At 51.1% G+C, this 15,228-nt stretch overlaps 7 protein-coding genes across 7 annotated transcripts; 3 read left to right on the top strand and 4 right to left on the bottom strand.

Annotated features, from left to right (window-relative positions):
• Positions 1-1,014: 1,014 nt before the first annotated feature.
• On the top strand, positions 1,015-1,833 carry N7473_011334 (uncharacterized protein; the record flags this gene model as incomplete). The annotated part of the gene is made up of 2 exons (XM_057157273.1): positions 1,015-1,448; positions 1,773-1,833. The coding sequence occupies 2 exons, from the start codon at positions 1,015-1,017 to the stop codon at positions 1,831-1,833; spliced, it is 495 nt and encodes a 164-aa protein (XP_057003123.1).
• Positions 1,834-2,371: 538 nt separating this feature from the next.
• On the top strand, positions 2,372-2,676 carry N7473_011333 (uncharacterized protein; the record flags this gene model as incomplete). The annotated part of the gene is made up of 2 exons (XM_057157272.1): positions 2,372-2,438; positions 2,537-2,676. The coding sequence occupies 2 exons, from the start codon at positions 2,372-2,374 to the stop codon at positions 2,674-2,676; spliced, it is 207 nt and encodes a 68-aa protein (XP_057003122.1).
• Positions 2,677-4,625: 1,949 nt separating this feature from the next.
• N7473_011332 (uncharacterized protein) lies at positions 4,626-8,219 on the bottom strand (the record flags this gene model as incomplete). The annotated part of the gene is made up of 4 exons (XM_057157271.1): positions 4,626-7,342; positions 7,416-7,463; positions 7,555-7,634; positions 7,717-8,219. 4 exons carry the CDS (start codon positions 8,217-8,219, stop codon positions 4,626-4,628), a joined length of 3,348 nt encoding a protein of 1,115 aa, XP_057003121.1.
• Positions 8,220-8,882: 663 nt separating this feature from the next.
• N7473_011331 (NADH dehydrogenase [ubiquinone] 1 alpha subcomplex subunit 1) lies at positions 8,883-9,425 on the top strand (the record flags this gene model as incomplete). The annotated part of the gene is made up of 5 exons (XM_057157270.1): positions 8,883-8,930; positions 8,984-9,076; positions 9,154-9,157; positions 9,243-9,337; positions 9,405-9,425. The coding sequence occupies 5 exons, from the start codon at positions 8,883-8,885 to the stop codon at positions 9,423-9,425; spliced, it is 261 nt and encodes an 86-aa protein (XP_057003120.1).
• A 159-nt stretch (positions 9,426-9,584) lies between these two features.
• Positions 9,585-10,656, bottom strand: N7473_011330 (arylamine N-acetyltransferase family protein; the record flags this gene model as incomplete). The annotated part of the gene is made up of 3 exons (XM_057157269.1): positions 9,585-10,091; positions 10,139-10,184; positions 10,253-10,656. 3 exons carry the CDS (start codon positions 10,654-10,656, stop codon positions 9,585-9,587), a joined length of 957 nt encoding a protein of 318 aa, XP_057003119.1.
• A 747-nt stretch (positions 10,657-11,403) lies between these two features.
• N7473_011329 (putative methionine permease) lies at positions 11,404-13,193 on the bottom strand (the record flags this gene model as incomplete). Its single annotated transcript, XM_057157268.1, has 4 exons — positions 11,404-11,548; positions 11,600-12,000; positions 12,053-12,781; positions 12,849-13,193. The coding sequence occupies 4 exons, from the start codon at positions 13,191-13,193 to the stop codon at positions 11,404-11,406; spliced, it is 1,620 nt and encodes a 539-aa protein (XP_057003118.1).
• A 1,172-nt stretch (positions 13,194-14,365) lies between these two features.
• N7473_011328 (sugar O-acetyltransferase) lies at positions 14,366-15,156 on the bottom strand (the record flags this gene model as incomplete). The annotated part of the gene is made up of 3 exons (XM_057157267.1): positions 14,366-14,455; positions 14,504-14,903; positions 14,996-15,156. The coding sequence occupies 3 exons, from the start codon at positions 15,154-15,156 to the stop codon at positions 14,366-14,368; spliced, it is 651 nt and encodes a 216-aa protein (XP_057003117.1).
• Positions 15,157-15,228: the final 72 nt, after the last annotated feature.

The following is a 15,228-nucleotide window of genomic DNA, read 5'->3' as shown; positions in this document are numbered from 1 at the left end:
CTTGGTGTGTGCTTTTCTGGGCCAAGTTTTAGCCTTTTGGAGCTGAGGCGCGCAAGGTCCAGTCACAGTCAGTTGTGTGGACTGTGGTGGCTCCCGCAGCTGATCGTAGGGGCGGAGGCTCTGGGCGGAGACAAAGATGGTGCGCTGCACCCCACACACAGAAGTCAGCCTCAGTCTGACTAGGAGCGTACTGGTGGTCTTGGGATCCCTAAAAGTTCCAGTCAGCCTGATTAGCAAGATTTAGTTTCAAATTCGAGTACAGCCAAGAAAAGCTAAAATCGCGAGAAAACCGACAGGGGGAAGAATGAAGCCTGCTGATAGCTCGAGAGTCCAAGAACTTTCTTATGTCATCTGCCCGTCGACCGAAAGGGGGTGCAACAAAGGCTCAGTCTTGGTTCGCGACTGGACGGACAACCTGACCACTTGACTTCCCCCTCGCAAACTCAGACCTCGACGAGCTTATCACAAGGGCTCTTACCAGGCTTGTGGAATTTTGATCTTGTTTGTTGATCGAGTCTGGAGGTCACGATGAGATCCCGTTCTTTGTACTCTCTGAAGCTTTCCCACGCGTTCGTGACACGAGTGTCCGCAAGCTCCCGCCTTGCTTCTGTCTTGTCGTCCACAGCAACAGTGCACCCCTGATTTGCAACGGGGGTCCCCGGTAATGGCGATGCTGTCGATTCGAAAGCCGTGCGCTTCACTATGCACCGCCGTCCCGTTATCAAAGACCCGCGTAGTAGTGACAATGACCGCTGGTCGATATCGTCACCTCGCGGACAATAAAACCGGGCGCAATGAGAATTCGAAGGTGCGGACCGAACACAAGCACATTAAGTCGACAAGAAACACTCAACCGAAACATACCGGGTCATGATGCGACGAGGTGAGAAAGGAAACCGAAACCAGGGAGCAAAGGCGCCGACTTCAACACGGGGATTGGGAAACGAAAAAAAGCCAAGTCGAGATCCTCACGGGGTAAAAAGACAAAAAGGCAACTGGAAATAATTTGCCAAAATGGGCACGAACCCTCCGCATCGCTGTACGATTCGATGGATCACATTGTCCGTGTGTTGTGCAGCTTTAACAGTGAGAGCGCGAGCGAGAGAAAAAGACGGAGATCCTGTCCCCGACTGTATGGGGACCGCACCGACTCGGCGGGGGATTATGCAGCCTGCACCGGTTGGGCACCTCTGGGAGCAGGATACTCGGAGATCCCCTTTCGATCTGGTCGGGTGGGGAGAGAGAAATAACAGGCCTGGCTCAGCTCAGGCTGCCGACATCATCCCGCGGGCGCGGAGGTGGAAGTGGGTGGTCCGGGGCCTTGCGCGATCGGGCATCCTGCATGAGGCCGGAGACGAATCATTGATGGGTGGCCTGTGGACTGCCTGGTCTGCAGATCGCGTTCTTCGGCCTTGCAATGGGGTTTACGCCACAGTTGCCCTATGCTAGTCTCCGCTCCGGCTGAGGGGAGAGGAGGGGGGATTGGCGAGGAAAAGCTGTACGATACTTTGGAGCTGGTTACCATCCCGCCATGCCCCTGGGAGTACATTTCCCATGTACTCGTAAATGAGGAAGATTACTTGTGGCGAGAGGAGTCTCCTTCACTTTTTGGCACTGTGCAGAACCTGAGGAAAAGTGACACTGACTGGATAAAACCAGCCATAAAGAGGAGGGGGTAAAAAAGCATGGCGCGCACTGGCGTGGCTGCCGTTGCATCTGGATATGACAAGCGGCCCACTCCCGAGGAGAATGCATCGCAGAAGACCCGATAGTGCGGCGATCATGCAAGGGTGGCAGACACAGACCAAGTCGAGTCTGCCGGAACTCGGATAATGGCATTCAGCGAAGAACCACGACGAGATCGGATCTGCTTGATAACCAGCGTCCAGCGATCCCAGTACATCGTGCTCGCGGGGCTTCCATGACCAGCGCTGTATTGTCAGTGGGCATTGGTGGCCCCGCTAGGAGGGTCCGTCGGAGAGGACTGGAACTCTTGGTAAACAAGAAGGGAAAACGGCCCTGGCCCTGTCTGAGGATCACCCTGAAGAAAGATAAAAAAATCCTATCCCCCAATGGTTCAGTAAATGGTCTGGATCAGATCCAGCCTCAGCCTAAAACTGTGGTCTGATTTCCCACTCCTGCATCTTTCCGTTGGTTCCTGGCCAGCCCGCATGGCTGCCACAGCGCAGCGAATGGCGCAAACGCCCACCATCTCCAATTCCTGGGAAGGCGCGATGATGCAGCAGGAGCCTCGAGATCAGACCCTATGCGATAATGCGAGCTGCCAGCATGTCCATGGAGAGGGGGAGAGATAAAAAAGAAGGTAGATTTTTGAAGAGCGGAGCGGACCCTAATTGACCGAATCAAGCGCATGAGCGTTGCCAACGCATCGCGCAGAGGGGGTGGAGGGGAAGACGAAACTCGGGTTTTCGAAGAGGGTAAGAAAAGGAAAAGCAAAGCAAGCGAGAAAAACGAAAAACGAAAAACGAAAAAACGAAACGCGCCTTGAAAAACCCAGACTACTAAGACTGAACAGCACAACAAGCCTCTCTCTCCACCAAGGCCAAAGAGAGTCCCTCCGCCAAACCCACGAACCCGTGTGGTGGTGAAAATAGTGTGGACGTGGGGACGAGTTCTCCGACGCACGATGGAGTGGCACCGCGCCGGAAATTTTAGCAGGATTATTTATGGTAATTGCAGGACTAGGACTCCCTTGTCCAGGGCTCTCGTAGCGTAATAGCCACCAAGAACTAATCAGACTAATGAATCGTAGAACTCCAGTGTATACTCCGTAGTTAGGATAGAATTCTCAGCGTGGGAGAGTTCAGGGAACCATGGCATTCACGTCACTCACCTACAACATGTACAGAATACAATGAACACAATACAGTCTATTCTAATAGACCATATCCAACATACATTTACAATCACAGTATAATACCTCCTCTTCGTAAGTATAATTACCAATTTTCCTCGTTTACTAGATTGATACAAACTAATTCCATTCTGACAGCGGCCCCAACCCCCCGACCCAAGAAGCACCATCTTCTGGAACGCTATGCGGTTATGCTTAAAGTGAGGCCCGCGGGTTGGCCCCCAGCCGGCGCAGTGCCCGTTCCATGGATGGCTCTTGCATTCTGAAACTGATCTCCCCCTTGCCCATGGGCCGCATCCCCTTCTGACAGGCTGACAGGTGGCCTTAGCTGTTTCCAGGTTAATTCGTTAAATCGTGTTCCTTAGTTCAGTCTTGAGGAAAGTTGGGACGGACGCTCTGACCGCTGATCTTTGCCGATCGGGATGCTGGATTAAGCTAAGTAAATACGGAGTGCGGTTGACAAAGAGGTTCACTATGGTAGAAATTTAGACACTTACGTGTTGGGTATTCGCATTGTATTGAAGCATTTCATCTTCAATGGTATCACGACAACCTCAATGAGGTATCCTACATGAAACCCCCTTTTTTTAATTCTCCGAGGTTTCCGGATTGTCGGGTCCTCTATCTTCGCTCCACTTGCCTAGGGCCTCACTATCCAACTATAAGCTCGAGGATTTTATGATTCACCCATGACTCGCTGGTTCATCTTCCTGATAGAACATCTCACATCGCACCCGTACCCCGAGATCTGCCGTGAGCCGCATTAACCCTAGGATAACCTCAAAAGAAACAACATTACCTAATGACCTCGCATAGTTATCTGGTACCTACCTATGTACAGTACTTCCAAGTTCTAAATTTTCGTCCCTCTCACGCTCCTCCAACCATCAACCCCGCGGTCGCCGAAATTGACTTTCTGCTCCATCAGGTATTCCACTGCTTAGCCTGCACTCGGACGCATTGGGCGTCGAGTCAATTCGATTTGTATGGAGTACCTCCGACCTGTCCAGTGTGGCTGGTGCTTGGATCGATGGTTCGCTGCACGTTGTCGATCGGCTTGTCAATATCACATTCGGTACTTTGCCGTGTGTAACAGGGCTTTCGTTGGGTTGAGTGATGGGCACGAACTACTGTAGCTACCTAATTTACGATATAGGGGGTGAGATAAGCATATTGTACTACATTAGGTAGGGACGCTGAGTGGATACATGTAGATCCTGAGTTTGATTGTCACATACGGTAGATTGATGGACTACACGAGACACTCATACAGTGCACTGGAGATCTGGGCACATGTGCCGCACTGTTTACCCACTCGGGAAGTAGCCATGCCCATGATCGGGAAGAGTCGAGGATAGAATCGAATGGGGATGGATTAGAAAAAGAAGAACAAGAGTAAAGTTCCCCATGCACAACCCCAAATAACGCCTGGCCCCAGACCCGCGCTCCTGGCTGGACAGAAGAAGAAAAGTGAGAAAGAGGTTCCCCGAGCAACAATGTAAAAAAAAAGCAGTGAAAACTCAATCGACACGTCGTGCGACAGATCGATTGATTCCTGGAAGAGGTGGATTGGTTCTCCCGTTTCCCAGGTAGAAAACGAAAAAAGGTCCCTAAACAAAGTGTAGAGATCATGAAGATAGGAATTCAAGAATCAAACAGCAATAACGCCCTATCCATATGCGTTGCGACGTTCCGGGTATACTGCCCGTAATTCATGTCCCATGGATGTACATTTGACCTAGAATGAGGCTTATGTCTCCATTACCACGTCGCCATCCATCTCATACTCGCCGTCGATGTCGTCTTCCCCCTCGGCATCGATGTCAGAGTCAATTCCGTTGGTATCGGTGGCGGCAATCTTGCTGTTCCGCCGCTTACCCGATTCGGGTTCGGCGGAGACCACCACTTGGATTTTTTCGACTAACGCCTTGCGGTTGACAGACTGGGGCGTTTTAGTAGCTGGATCTGACTGCTTCCCTTTGGCCTTTTGTGATGTAGCTCTCGGAGACTTGGACGCCGATGTCTGTTTCTTTTCGGGTGTCCGAGGCAGTTCCGGCTCAAACTCGGCGTCTGCATCGGCGTCGACTTCTGCGTCAGACTCAACAGCAGCCTCCGGCTCGTCGTGATTGACGCCATTGGTTTCCACGGCATTTTCTGGCTCGTCATCTCCGTTTACTTCAGCTTGCTCGACCTCTTCAGTCTCCATAGCTTCACCGCCTGTTGCAGGGGTTTCTGCTTCGTCCACCACCAGGCCAAGATCTTCAGGGCTGGGGTCAAGCACCGCCTCCTCGTCGTCAAGCACACTTTCATCAACGCCATTAGTTTGAGCGGGAGTAGCGTCTGTCGCCGGGGAATCCATCGTCAGGGCGCTACGGCCACGACGCATACTAGGGGTGCCGGCATTGGGAGTGAACAGGGGAAGACCTGAGGCTCGCCGGGGTGTGTTGCGGCCGCTCGTCCGAGTAGTAGTGGGTGTCCGAGAGTGGTTCTTAAACGTCCCGTGCGGACGTCCAGGTTTGCGTTTGGGAGCAGCAGGGACATGTACTGGAGGCCAAAGCTCAAAGCGGGAAGGGGGAATGCCGGCCGCTGGGTTGGGAATTGGCTCGGGCTCTGCGGGCTCGGGCGCGTGAATGCCGTTGGTTTGTGGTAGACCAGCGGTTGAGGGCGGTCCAGCAGGCTCCCCAAGCGCATCCGTGTCTGTTCCATTGGCCACGGTGTCATCGTCTGCATCTTCTCTCGATTCCAGCTCCTCATCTTCCTCGTCGGGGTCGTCGCGAGGCGCGACCGCGTGAAGAGGTGCTCGGTCGAAATGCGACTGATTATTACGGCCCATAATGTATGGAGTCCACGTAAGCGCATCGGGATTGAGCTGGACATAGCCCTTGCTCTCCCATTTGGCAATCACCTCTTCAAAGTAGTCCTTGTCGAGGCGAAGTGCGTAGGTCTTTGTGATAGGGTCTCGTACTAAAGCGCGAATGCCTTCCAAGGCAGAAACAAGATCGTCTGCTGTCATGCCTGTCCGATCGGACAAATCTGCGATACTGATGGGGGTCTTGAGGTCTCGAAGCTGGTATGACAAAATCAGTCTCCAGTAATTGCGATACGACACCAGGCCCATGTCAGATAGAGGCTTTTCAGGCGAGCCACTTTTGCCCTCAATGCGGGTGAGAAGGTAGGAGAAATCGATGAGGAGGTTTCCGTAGCCTTTGCGTTGGTGAATTGGTAGGGTGAGAATGCAGGAAACGTTGTTGGCGGAGCTGGGTCGCTTCTCTTTGCTGAAGTAGCCGACAAAATGGCATCCCAGGTCATCGTACTCGGCCATAACGTAGAACAAGAATGGCTCCACGTCGTAGTACAGAGTTTTCGAGCCCAGGAAGAGCTTGGCGAGGAGACACAGATTTTGGCAGTAGACCGGGTTCTTCCGACCGTCAACCTCAAAGATTGAGACCGACCCATCTCGGTAAATCTCATCACCGGGAGGGTGTTTTGCGGGACACTTGAGCTTATGCCGCCAAGCGACATAGTCCGAGTTCATGTACTTCAAACAGAACTCGCAAATGTAAAGTACACGATTGCGACTGTACTCCTCCGGATAGGGTGCGGCGTACCAAGTCTCAATTTCGTAGCCACCAAAGTTGATGTACTTGATCTTCGAAGGAGGACCAGATACCTTTTGTGAGGCTGTAGGCGTTGCTTCACCGTTGACTTCTGCGTCTCGGACTTTGCGCTGCCACTCGTCCTCGGCCCGTTGGCGAGCTTGCTCGAACTTGTCTCGATCCGCCTGCAAGGGCAGGGTCTTGGAAGTGTCGGCCTCGGCTTCGGACAGGATGCCACCATATGGCTTAGATTTTGAGTCGTCGGTTTCCCGATCTTGGAAAGGATGAAAGTGATTGACGTAGGGTGCAGGAGGAATGGGGGCGAAATGAGCTTGGGTTTCTTGTGGTGCGGTCTGAGGCTTGGGGCCTTTCTTTTTCTTGCGCAGTGGTCGACTCTGAGTGCCGAGGATTTTGGCCATTTTCCCTTCTTCCAACCGGAAGCCAAGGACTAGTTTCCCCAGTTGCTTTGTAACGATACGGCAGTGGTCGCGTTCGATCGCCCGCGTCCGTCGAGGGCGCATGGGTCGTGCTGGAGATGCTGCCTCGTCAGCGCGCTGATCGGCAGCACCGTCAAAGGAAGCGTCCTGGGAGTCAGAATGCTCAGTTTGCCGCCGTCGCTTCCGTAGCACGGGCACATGTTCTTCCGCGTCGGCCGAGGAGGCTTTCCTTTTCCGCAAGGACCGTGAGCTGTTCAGCAGCTCATCACTGATGTTATTATCGAAAATGGAGTGGAACCCTTCCTCTTCATTTCCTGCATGTGCAGGCAAGAGCTCCTTGGTTAGATGAGCAGCCCCAGTTTTCGGCCGCGATGGCGATTCCACGGGATCAGGTTGAAGATTGTTTTGAACACAAGCAGGACATCTCCAAGGCTCTATAAATCGGATGTTAGCTGATGAGTTCGCGGCGAAAGTTGAAAATATAGCACGAACTAATCGCGTTCGTACCTTCTGAATCATCAAAGGCGTCTTGCTCACGGGCGCATTGCCGATGGGCTGTCGGGATGCCGAGTCAGCGACTATTCGAAAAGGGGAAGGGGGAGAAGGCTTAAGCTTTTAGCTCCGGCCCCGCAAAAGCATAACATACAATGATCGCCACAAACTGCGCAAGTCAACCACTCCTCAAAGTCCTCACTTGGATCATGTTCCTCGTCCTGGGTGCAAAATCTGTTGTTCCTTGTCAGCTCTGAATTTTCCTTGAAGAGAAAATCGACCCGGCTGAATCAACCGAATCGCATTTACCACGTACATGCACAACACCCCGCTGCGAGTATCGATATCCGCATCTTCTTCACGACCATTACTCTCAGCCTCCCAGTCCTCCTCGGCTTCTGATTCTGATTCACTCGATTCGGATGCTGCTCGGTCGTTTTCTTCTTCAAATGCGGGGTCGACATCGCCGTCGGCCGTCCCAGACTCAGCATCGTCGTTCTCAGAGGCAGCGTCATCTTCGTTGTCGTCTTCGTCATCTGGGATCTTCACAGCTCCGACAGGTTCGGTCTCATCATTGTCGCTACCATTCTGTCCACCATTGGTGGCAGCGCTCAGGCCTCCACCATTCACTGCAGGGTGACCGTTCTCCTCAGCAACCTCGCCCGAGTATGCCTGGTGGACCGCATTCTGGAGTTGTTGATCCATCTCGTAAAGGTCTGTTTCCTCCTCCCCCTCCGCATCCAAGTCACTGTCTGCCTGGTCGGCCGGAGGGTCCAGCTTGTCCGGATCATCGTTCACTGGCGGCACCGTCGCCGCCATGGTGAGTGTCGCGACGGTCGCCAGATCTTCTTTAGGCACGCTGCCGAGATGGGATGCGCCTGGGTGTTGAAACTTCTGTGATCAATGTAAGGCCGGGCCAAGTCAAGCTACAGAGCCACCCCGCTCGCGTCGGTGGTGGTCCGGCGGTTCATCTGGAGCCTATGCGAGCCCTGCAGAGACAAATATGATTGCGACGAGCGCCCGCAACACGATTATAAGGGTTTGATCTGCAGGCAGGATTCACAGGCGCAAATCGGCTGTTGGACAGGTGGTGGTCAGTTGGCTGAGATAGGTCGCAAGCACGTGTCGCTGAAGTAGAGGGAGCCACACCTGAGGTAGATTCAATCGTATCCGAGGAGTAAACTGGTAAAAGACGCGTCGATGAGCAATCCAAGCGCTAGGAACGGACTCTCTGGCAATCGAGCTTGCGATCCGCTGCCCCCTTGGCCATGGGAGTGTCGTTGCAGGCGGCTGAGTCAGGCACACTAAACCGCTTTGGGCCGCGCAGACCTCGCCTTGGAAACGCCCGCCCAGTGACTGGCTCCCCTCCACCTTCTCTTCTCCGCGATTTGATCACTGCTGCGAGGCGACGAGCTGGGTCCCTTGCAATTGTCGATTTTTACCTTCGATCTTTGACCTTGAACCTTTGCGCCAACCGTCAAAATGGGTGTTCCCTTCGAGGCCCTCCTTCCATATGCGATCATCACGGGCGTGCGTCTTATCCGCCGGTCCCCCTTCGAGCTCTAACTGACTGGCCACCACAGATGTTCGGCGTCACTGGCGCTGGCCTGTACGTTGTGAAACGCTTCGCTAACGAGGGCAAGAAGCCCCGTTGGAACCGGGACCTTTGGGACAGGGTAAGTGACTCCTTTCAATCCATCGGCTGCGGTCGGGAACTCGTTGCGGCAGAATGTGTCGGCTAACTCTCACACAGCAAAGTAAGTTACGACCTTTCGATTCGAGGAAACCATGTTCTACGGTGTCAATTGGATGGAATCCTGACGATACTTTCTCAATCTACAGTGATGGAGCGCGACCTGCGGATCACCGGTACCATGCGTGGACAGTCCAGCAACCACCTGGCACCCCCAGGATTCGATGTCAGCAAGCCGTGGAAGGTATGGACAAAGAGAACTCGTCAATTTATTGAAACGGAACGAGACTGTGCTAACCCAATTGATCCAGATCGAGAAGCGGATTTTCTAGACCAAAAATTGCAACATCTCTTTCTCTATTATGCCTGCGCCTCCATTTGTTCCTCGATCACTATACATACCTTCTGCCGCAATATCTCTTTAGAAACATCGATGTACCATACCATTGAACCGCAATCTTCTTTCCTCCGGTAGTCTCCGATGCAGCCATCTATTTGATTTGGGAGCTCAAGCCTCGAATGCCCTCGACCTCGCCAGTGCGGAGGTGCATGTCAAAGTATTTCGCAAGGGCTTTGACCCGGTCTTCTTCCGTTTGAAGTACTTGCAAAATCTCCGTCTGCCCACCGATTCGTTGCTTGACCTCTCCGCCTGACATGATGCACTGCCCAATAATTTCCTTGCCCGTAGGATCCAAGATCATTCGCACGCACACAAAGGTTTGAACAAACCAGCTAGTTGGCTTCTTGCTGACGGAGAAGTTCATGACGTCAAAGTCCTGAGGCAAGAATTCTACCTCCGAGAAGCAGATGTTGGGTATCCAAGGGCTCTCCGGGTTATTTCTTGTCTGGTAGATCCAGACCTTCTGGGATTTATCGGTGACCTCGACGAGAGTGTCCTTGATCAGGCGCATCTCGGAGGGTGCAATGCATGTAGCTGTAGCGCCTTCTTGGAGAAGCAATGGTGCGGTTGCACAGTTATTGCCAAATCCAACGTCCACCTGGTAGGCGTCAGTAAGTGTTGATGAAAGAAGGCAGTGATACTGACCATATATCTTGCTTCGTCGATGATGACTATCAGCACCATATGTCCGCTTGAAAAGGGCGCAAGTGTTAGTTAGCCGGTAATTCTAAAAGCCTTCGATAAGGAGGAACTACTCACAATGCTAGCCATAGTCCATTGTCCACACCCGTCGCAGCAGCATGGCTCACTCTACCACCAGTGGCGTATACACAATATCCCAGAGACCGCAGAACAATAAAGAAGATTCCCGTACTCTCCATACAATAACCATCCAAGCGCCGCTCCACAATTTTCTCATACAAGCTGTCTGGATGCAAGGAAATTGTGTGATGCTGCGAATAATGGAGTCCCGAATTTCCCCACGGGATAGCAGCGAGATGGTGTCTCTGAAGCTCTGTGAGTGTACCTAGCGCATCGCTCTGGACACGCTGGCGGGCGTGCTCAACAAGACCTGTTCCTTCTGTTGCTGCAGGCTTATATGCAAGTCGTCTGAGATATGCTTCGACTTGGATGTCGGTATAGGTCGGTTGGTCGAGTCCCATTTTGGTGAATTCCCGTGTTGATTCTCTGCTGTGTGACTTGCGGCTTGCTGCGTTGCACAAAGTGTACAGGAAAATGTTCGTTGCCGCCTGCGATGGATTCAGGCGTCGGACTTGGAAACGAGCCACGACTTGTCCACCTCGTGTTTGATCGGAAATATTCCTCGACGACCAATGGATTACTGTCGGGCTGGTCCCCCACCCCACAAATCCCCGGAATGTCGGCAGCACCTAAGAACCTTGGCGCTGGCTGAGTAATTGCGATCTCGCGTTCTGCTGCAAGAAACTGCCGTGAAATGTGCCGTGGATATGAAGTTTATAGTAGATTGAGTATAATTGGATTACACTAGCAGGTAAGGCCCATATTCAACGAGAAATACCCGGCTAGTTGAGTATGTAAAGCTACTAAAGTGGTAGTTCAAAAGTCTGAGTCTAGAAACCAGAGAGTCCACATGATAATATGCTTCTACTTCTTGGTTTTTGACATGTATTTCTAAAGCTCTTTTCAATCATCTTTCTCGATAGCTTAAGTACCATTATTGAGTCTGTCATTCAACTTGTGACTAATTAGATGATTCTAAACATTGGTCATAGTTTCAAATTTACGAAACCCCACTGCAGGTACACACTCCCGTGCTCTTCCCGGGCCCCTCAATGCCACCTGAAATATATCTCTAAAATGGGGACAAGATTAAAAGACATCAACGCGAAAAAAATCAGATGACCAAATTTGAACGAAGATCTAAGAATTCATCGAATAATATCGTAAGAGCGGACAAGTTTCGTAATATTCGTACCATCGTCCAGCGTTTCCACTGCCTCCTCCAATGTATACCCCCCGCGTTGAGGAAGAAGTACGGTCCATATATACCAGTAGAGCACCCCGAAAAGGATCCTTCGTAATCAAATTAGCAAATCCCACCTAATTCCAAGATAGAAAACTTACACGCTTATTCCCACAATAGCATAGGTTGCGTAGAAGAAGTCGACATCGCCCTGCCAATTCGGTGGTGGGATGAATGGCGCTGCCAGCAACGCCAGACAAACCACAATGCGGATCCAGATAGCTGGTAGCCACGCTTTGAAAGGCCGAGGACGGTTTGGCTCTCTATACCGGAGAATCAAGAGACCGACGGTAATTGCGAGAGCGAAGAGCTGGCCTGGATATCCCTCCACATCTAAGATAAAATTGTAGACGTCTCCTTGTGGCGGTATAGAGATGACCAGCACGGATGGAATATAGTGCACTAGTAGACCACCAAGTGGAGTTCCAAATGGACGTGAGGAGGAAAGGAGGTTCTGCCAGGGTAAGAATCCCTGGCGAGCAATTTCTTGATTGACTCGAGCCTGTTGTAGGATTGTTAGATGGTGGTAGGATATAGGGAATAGGAAGACATACATGAGCGAATGTTACGACCATCACATTGCCTGCTGCTGAGATGGCAATGGCAAGTGGAAGCAGTGTTCTCCCAATATGATCACCGAATAAGCGCTCAAACAGTAGTGCAGCTACCAATTCACCACTGTTCTTGATGTCGTCTATTGGCACAACCAGCAGGTAAGATGTGTTGGCCAGCAAGTAAAGACCGCCAGCGGTCAGTAATGCCGATGGACAGACGGTTTTGACTGTCTGTACCGGATTTTGTACTTCATTGAGCACGTTGTTGATGTTATTCAGTCCTGCGTAGGAGTACATGACCTTGAAAATGGCCGTCGACAAAAGACCCCAACTCCAATTTGAACCTTCCCATAGGTAATCCCACGACAGAGTACTGGTGAAACTTTCCTGGGGAATGATATGATGGGAATTGCCGAAAAATCGAAGAAGTAAAACCCAAATGCCTGTCAGCGACATCGCACCGATCAAAAAGATCTTCACCCAGCCTAGGGCATTCTGAATCGCGATTCCCGTCTTCAAAAAGCGCCCATGAATAATGATAATCGTAGTCAAAAGGCCGACCGCAAGCGCTTTATGCTGCAGATCAGTTGGCTCGACACTTAATGCGAAAAGGGTATATTTTGCGAAAATTATGCAATTGCTAGCAGTGAAACCCAGCAGCACTGCCTGCACGGCGATAAGCGTAGACGCAAGGAATCTCGGTCGGGGATAGGTGTGCTCCAGGTACACCTACAAGAGGAGTGAATCTTAGTGGATGCCCTCTCCTCGGCAAGCCGGGGTGAGATTCTATATTTACCTTGTCCCCTCCCGACCGAGGCAACATGCAACCATATTCCATCGAGATGGCCATTCCACATGCTGCGAGAATAGTACCGAAGATCCATACTAGGAGAGTTAGACCGATACTCCCGGTAGATTTCACGATGGATCCTGGCGTCGCGAAAATGCCGCTGCCGATGACGCGTGACACGACAAGAATGTATGCACTGGTCCAGGTGAGATTCTTCCCAGGACTTGAGCCGGGAAGGTTCTCTGGGAACTCGGTGGGTATTTCAACGCGTGGATCACCGAGTGATATTGGTTGCGAGTCATTGTTTCGGCTGGATGAAGAGAGCAAGGGCTGTCGCTCACTCTGCTCCATGATGCTGACTCGTTGGCGGACCGCGTGGCATTTATAGTGGCATTCGCCCTAGAGAATATTATGACGGAACTAGAGGCTTTAAGTAGATAACCTCGAAGGTAAACGCAGCTGGTCGGATCTATGATATTTGTAAAACATAGTTGACTGATCATGTTGCTTGGAAATCAACAGTTGTTTTCCCTGGCACGTCATCCAGGCTGAATGTTGTGTCTTCAAGCCTTGCGTTACGGACAGCTGACGGATTGCGAAGAATGCATTACCATGACGATAGAAGGTCATGTAGGGCACAGTCCAGATAAGAAATTAAGCAAAAGTTCATAGCACAATTTTGAGCATTGGATGTGTCCACGAAGCATTTTTATCCGCCCATATAAAAGGTTAATTATTTGACTGTTTACACGGTCGCTACATATAGTCCGGGACAAAAGCTTGTGTGCGCCCACCTGATAGCCACGTAGCAAATCTGCCTTGCCTTGTTAAACATGTGATATCTGTCGTGCAGGATTTTAGGATACATATAGTACGACTGCCAATGTGATTGGCTACTCGAGTGGCACAAGGTACTTCTAGAATGGCGCGCGTTACCTCGCTAGCCATGAACGGGAACCACGAATAAGTGTTATTCCGACCAGACCGAGGGAAGCTGATAGCTTGTCGTACTGTGAAACTTGAATGAGAATAGGGTCACGGGGTTCCCGACTGATCACAATACTTGGAATATAGTAAATTATATATGACTGACCCCGACAGTCGCCGTAAACATCTTGTGCGGGGAAATTGGAGTCCAGGTCAACTTCTGTAGAATGATCTGCATATGGCGTGCCCTGGCATCATGCAAATGTAGATAAGAAGCTATCAACCCTCGCTATGATTGATTTTTCTTTTCTTTTCTTTTTTTTTTAAAAAAAAAACTTTAGAGATTGATTTCTACCACGTTTCTCCGATCCATCTTCATGTAAGCTTGGCAGTCTCACAGATAGTTCTGTTATCGCGAGGTAGATAGACTAGAAGTCTTTGATTGATGGAAATTGGGATTCAGATCTTGAGCTGACTTGATTTTTGATGTACAGTCACGACGAATGGTATTGAAGGAGATGTAGTGACCGTGGTCTTGATACTTTTGGTTCCACTTCTCATCATGAAAATGTCGCCAAAACCATGTCAGTCTCGGGTCATGATTGCCGCTCCGGATCCATCTCGGAATCAATTTTTCGAATAACTCTGGCTGGATTACCAGCAACAAAGTGAAAAGGGGGAACATCCTAGAACAATTAGCCAAAGTCTCTGAATCACCCTGGATATGCTCTTACCTTCGTGACAACCGATCCCGCTCCAACAGTACTGCCTCTACCAACCCTCACACCAGCGAGAATCTGCACGCTGCCACCAATCCAGACATCGTCCTCGATGTGGATCTCCTTTCCAGCCTCTGGGCCCTTTAAGCCACGCCGCACAGCAGGATCCAAGGGATGAATCGCCCCATACAGACACACGTTGGGCCCAAACAATACATTCTCCCCGATGGTGATGAGACATGTATCAAGGACGAGCAGATTGAAATTCAGAAATGTCCCCTTGCCGACCTTGAAGTTCAGGCCGTGATCGACTGAGATGGGTCCATCGATGAATGGGTCCGTTTCTTCAAAGAGATTTTCATCTTCTTCTGGATCTGGGTTCACTGGCGGCAAGGGTCGTGTGTCTCCAACGATACTTAGGCAAATTGATTAGCGATGCTTGAACTAAACTTGAATAGTGCCCTCTGCCATACGAGCGTTCACGACGGAAGTGGGCTGGTAACTTACTTCCGCCATAGCTCTACTTTGCGACGTCTTGTCGCTGAGCCAGCAGCATTGAATGCCTCACAGGCCTGCTTGCATCGTGTCCGATTTGCTTGAAGATCCTCATCCCAGGCCCAATAGAGCTCACCCCGCAGCATCTTTTGCCACTCCTTTGATTGCGCCATTATGTTGGATGAAAGGCTGATATCTGGCTGTGTTGTATGTACGTGTGAAGGGATCAATTGAAGAGAGACAGA

This window comes from Penicillium subrubescens, assembly GCF_028828155.1.
Source record: "Penicillium subrubescens strain IBT 31985 chromosome Unknown utg000010l_segment0_segment0, whole genome shotgun sequence".
NCBI classification, from domain to species: domain Eukaryota; kingdom Fungi; phylum Ascomycota; class Eurotiomycetes; order Eurotiales; family Aspergillaceae; genus Penicillium; species Penicillium subrubescens.
This window is presented reverse-complemented; position numbering and strand designations above follow the sequence as displayed.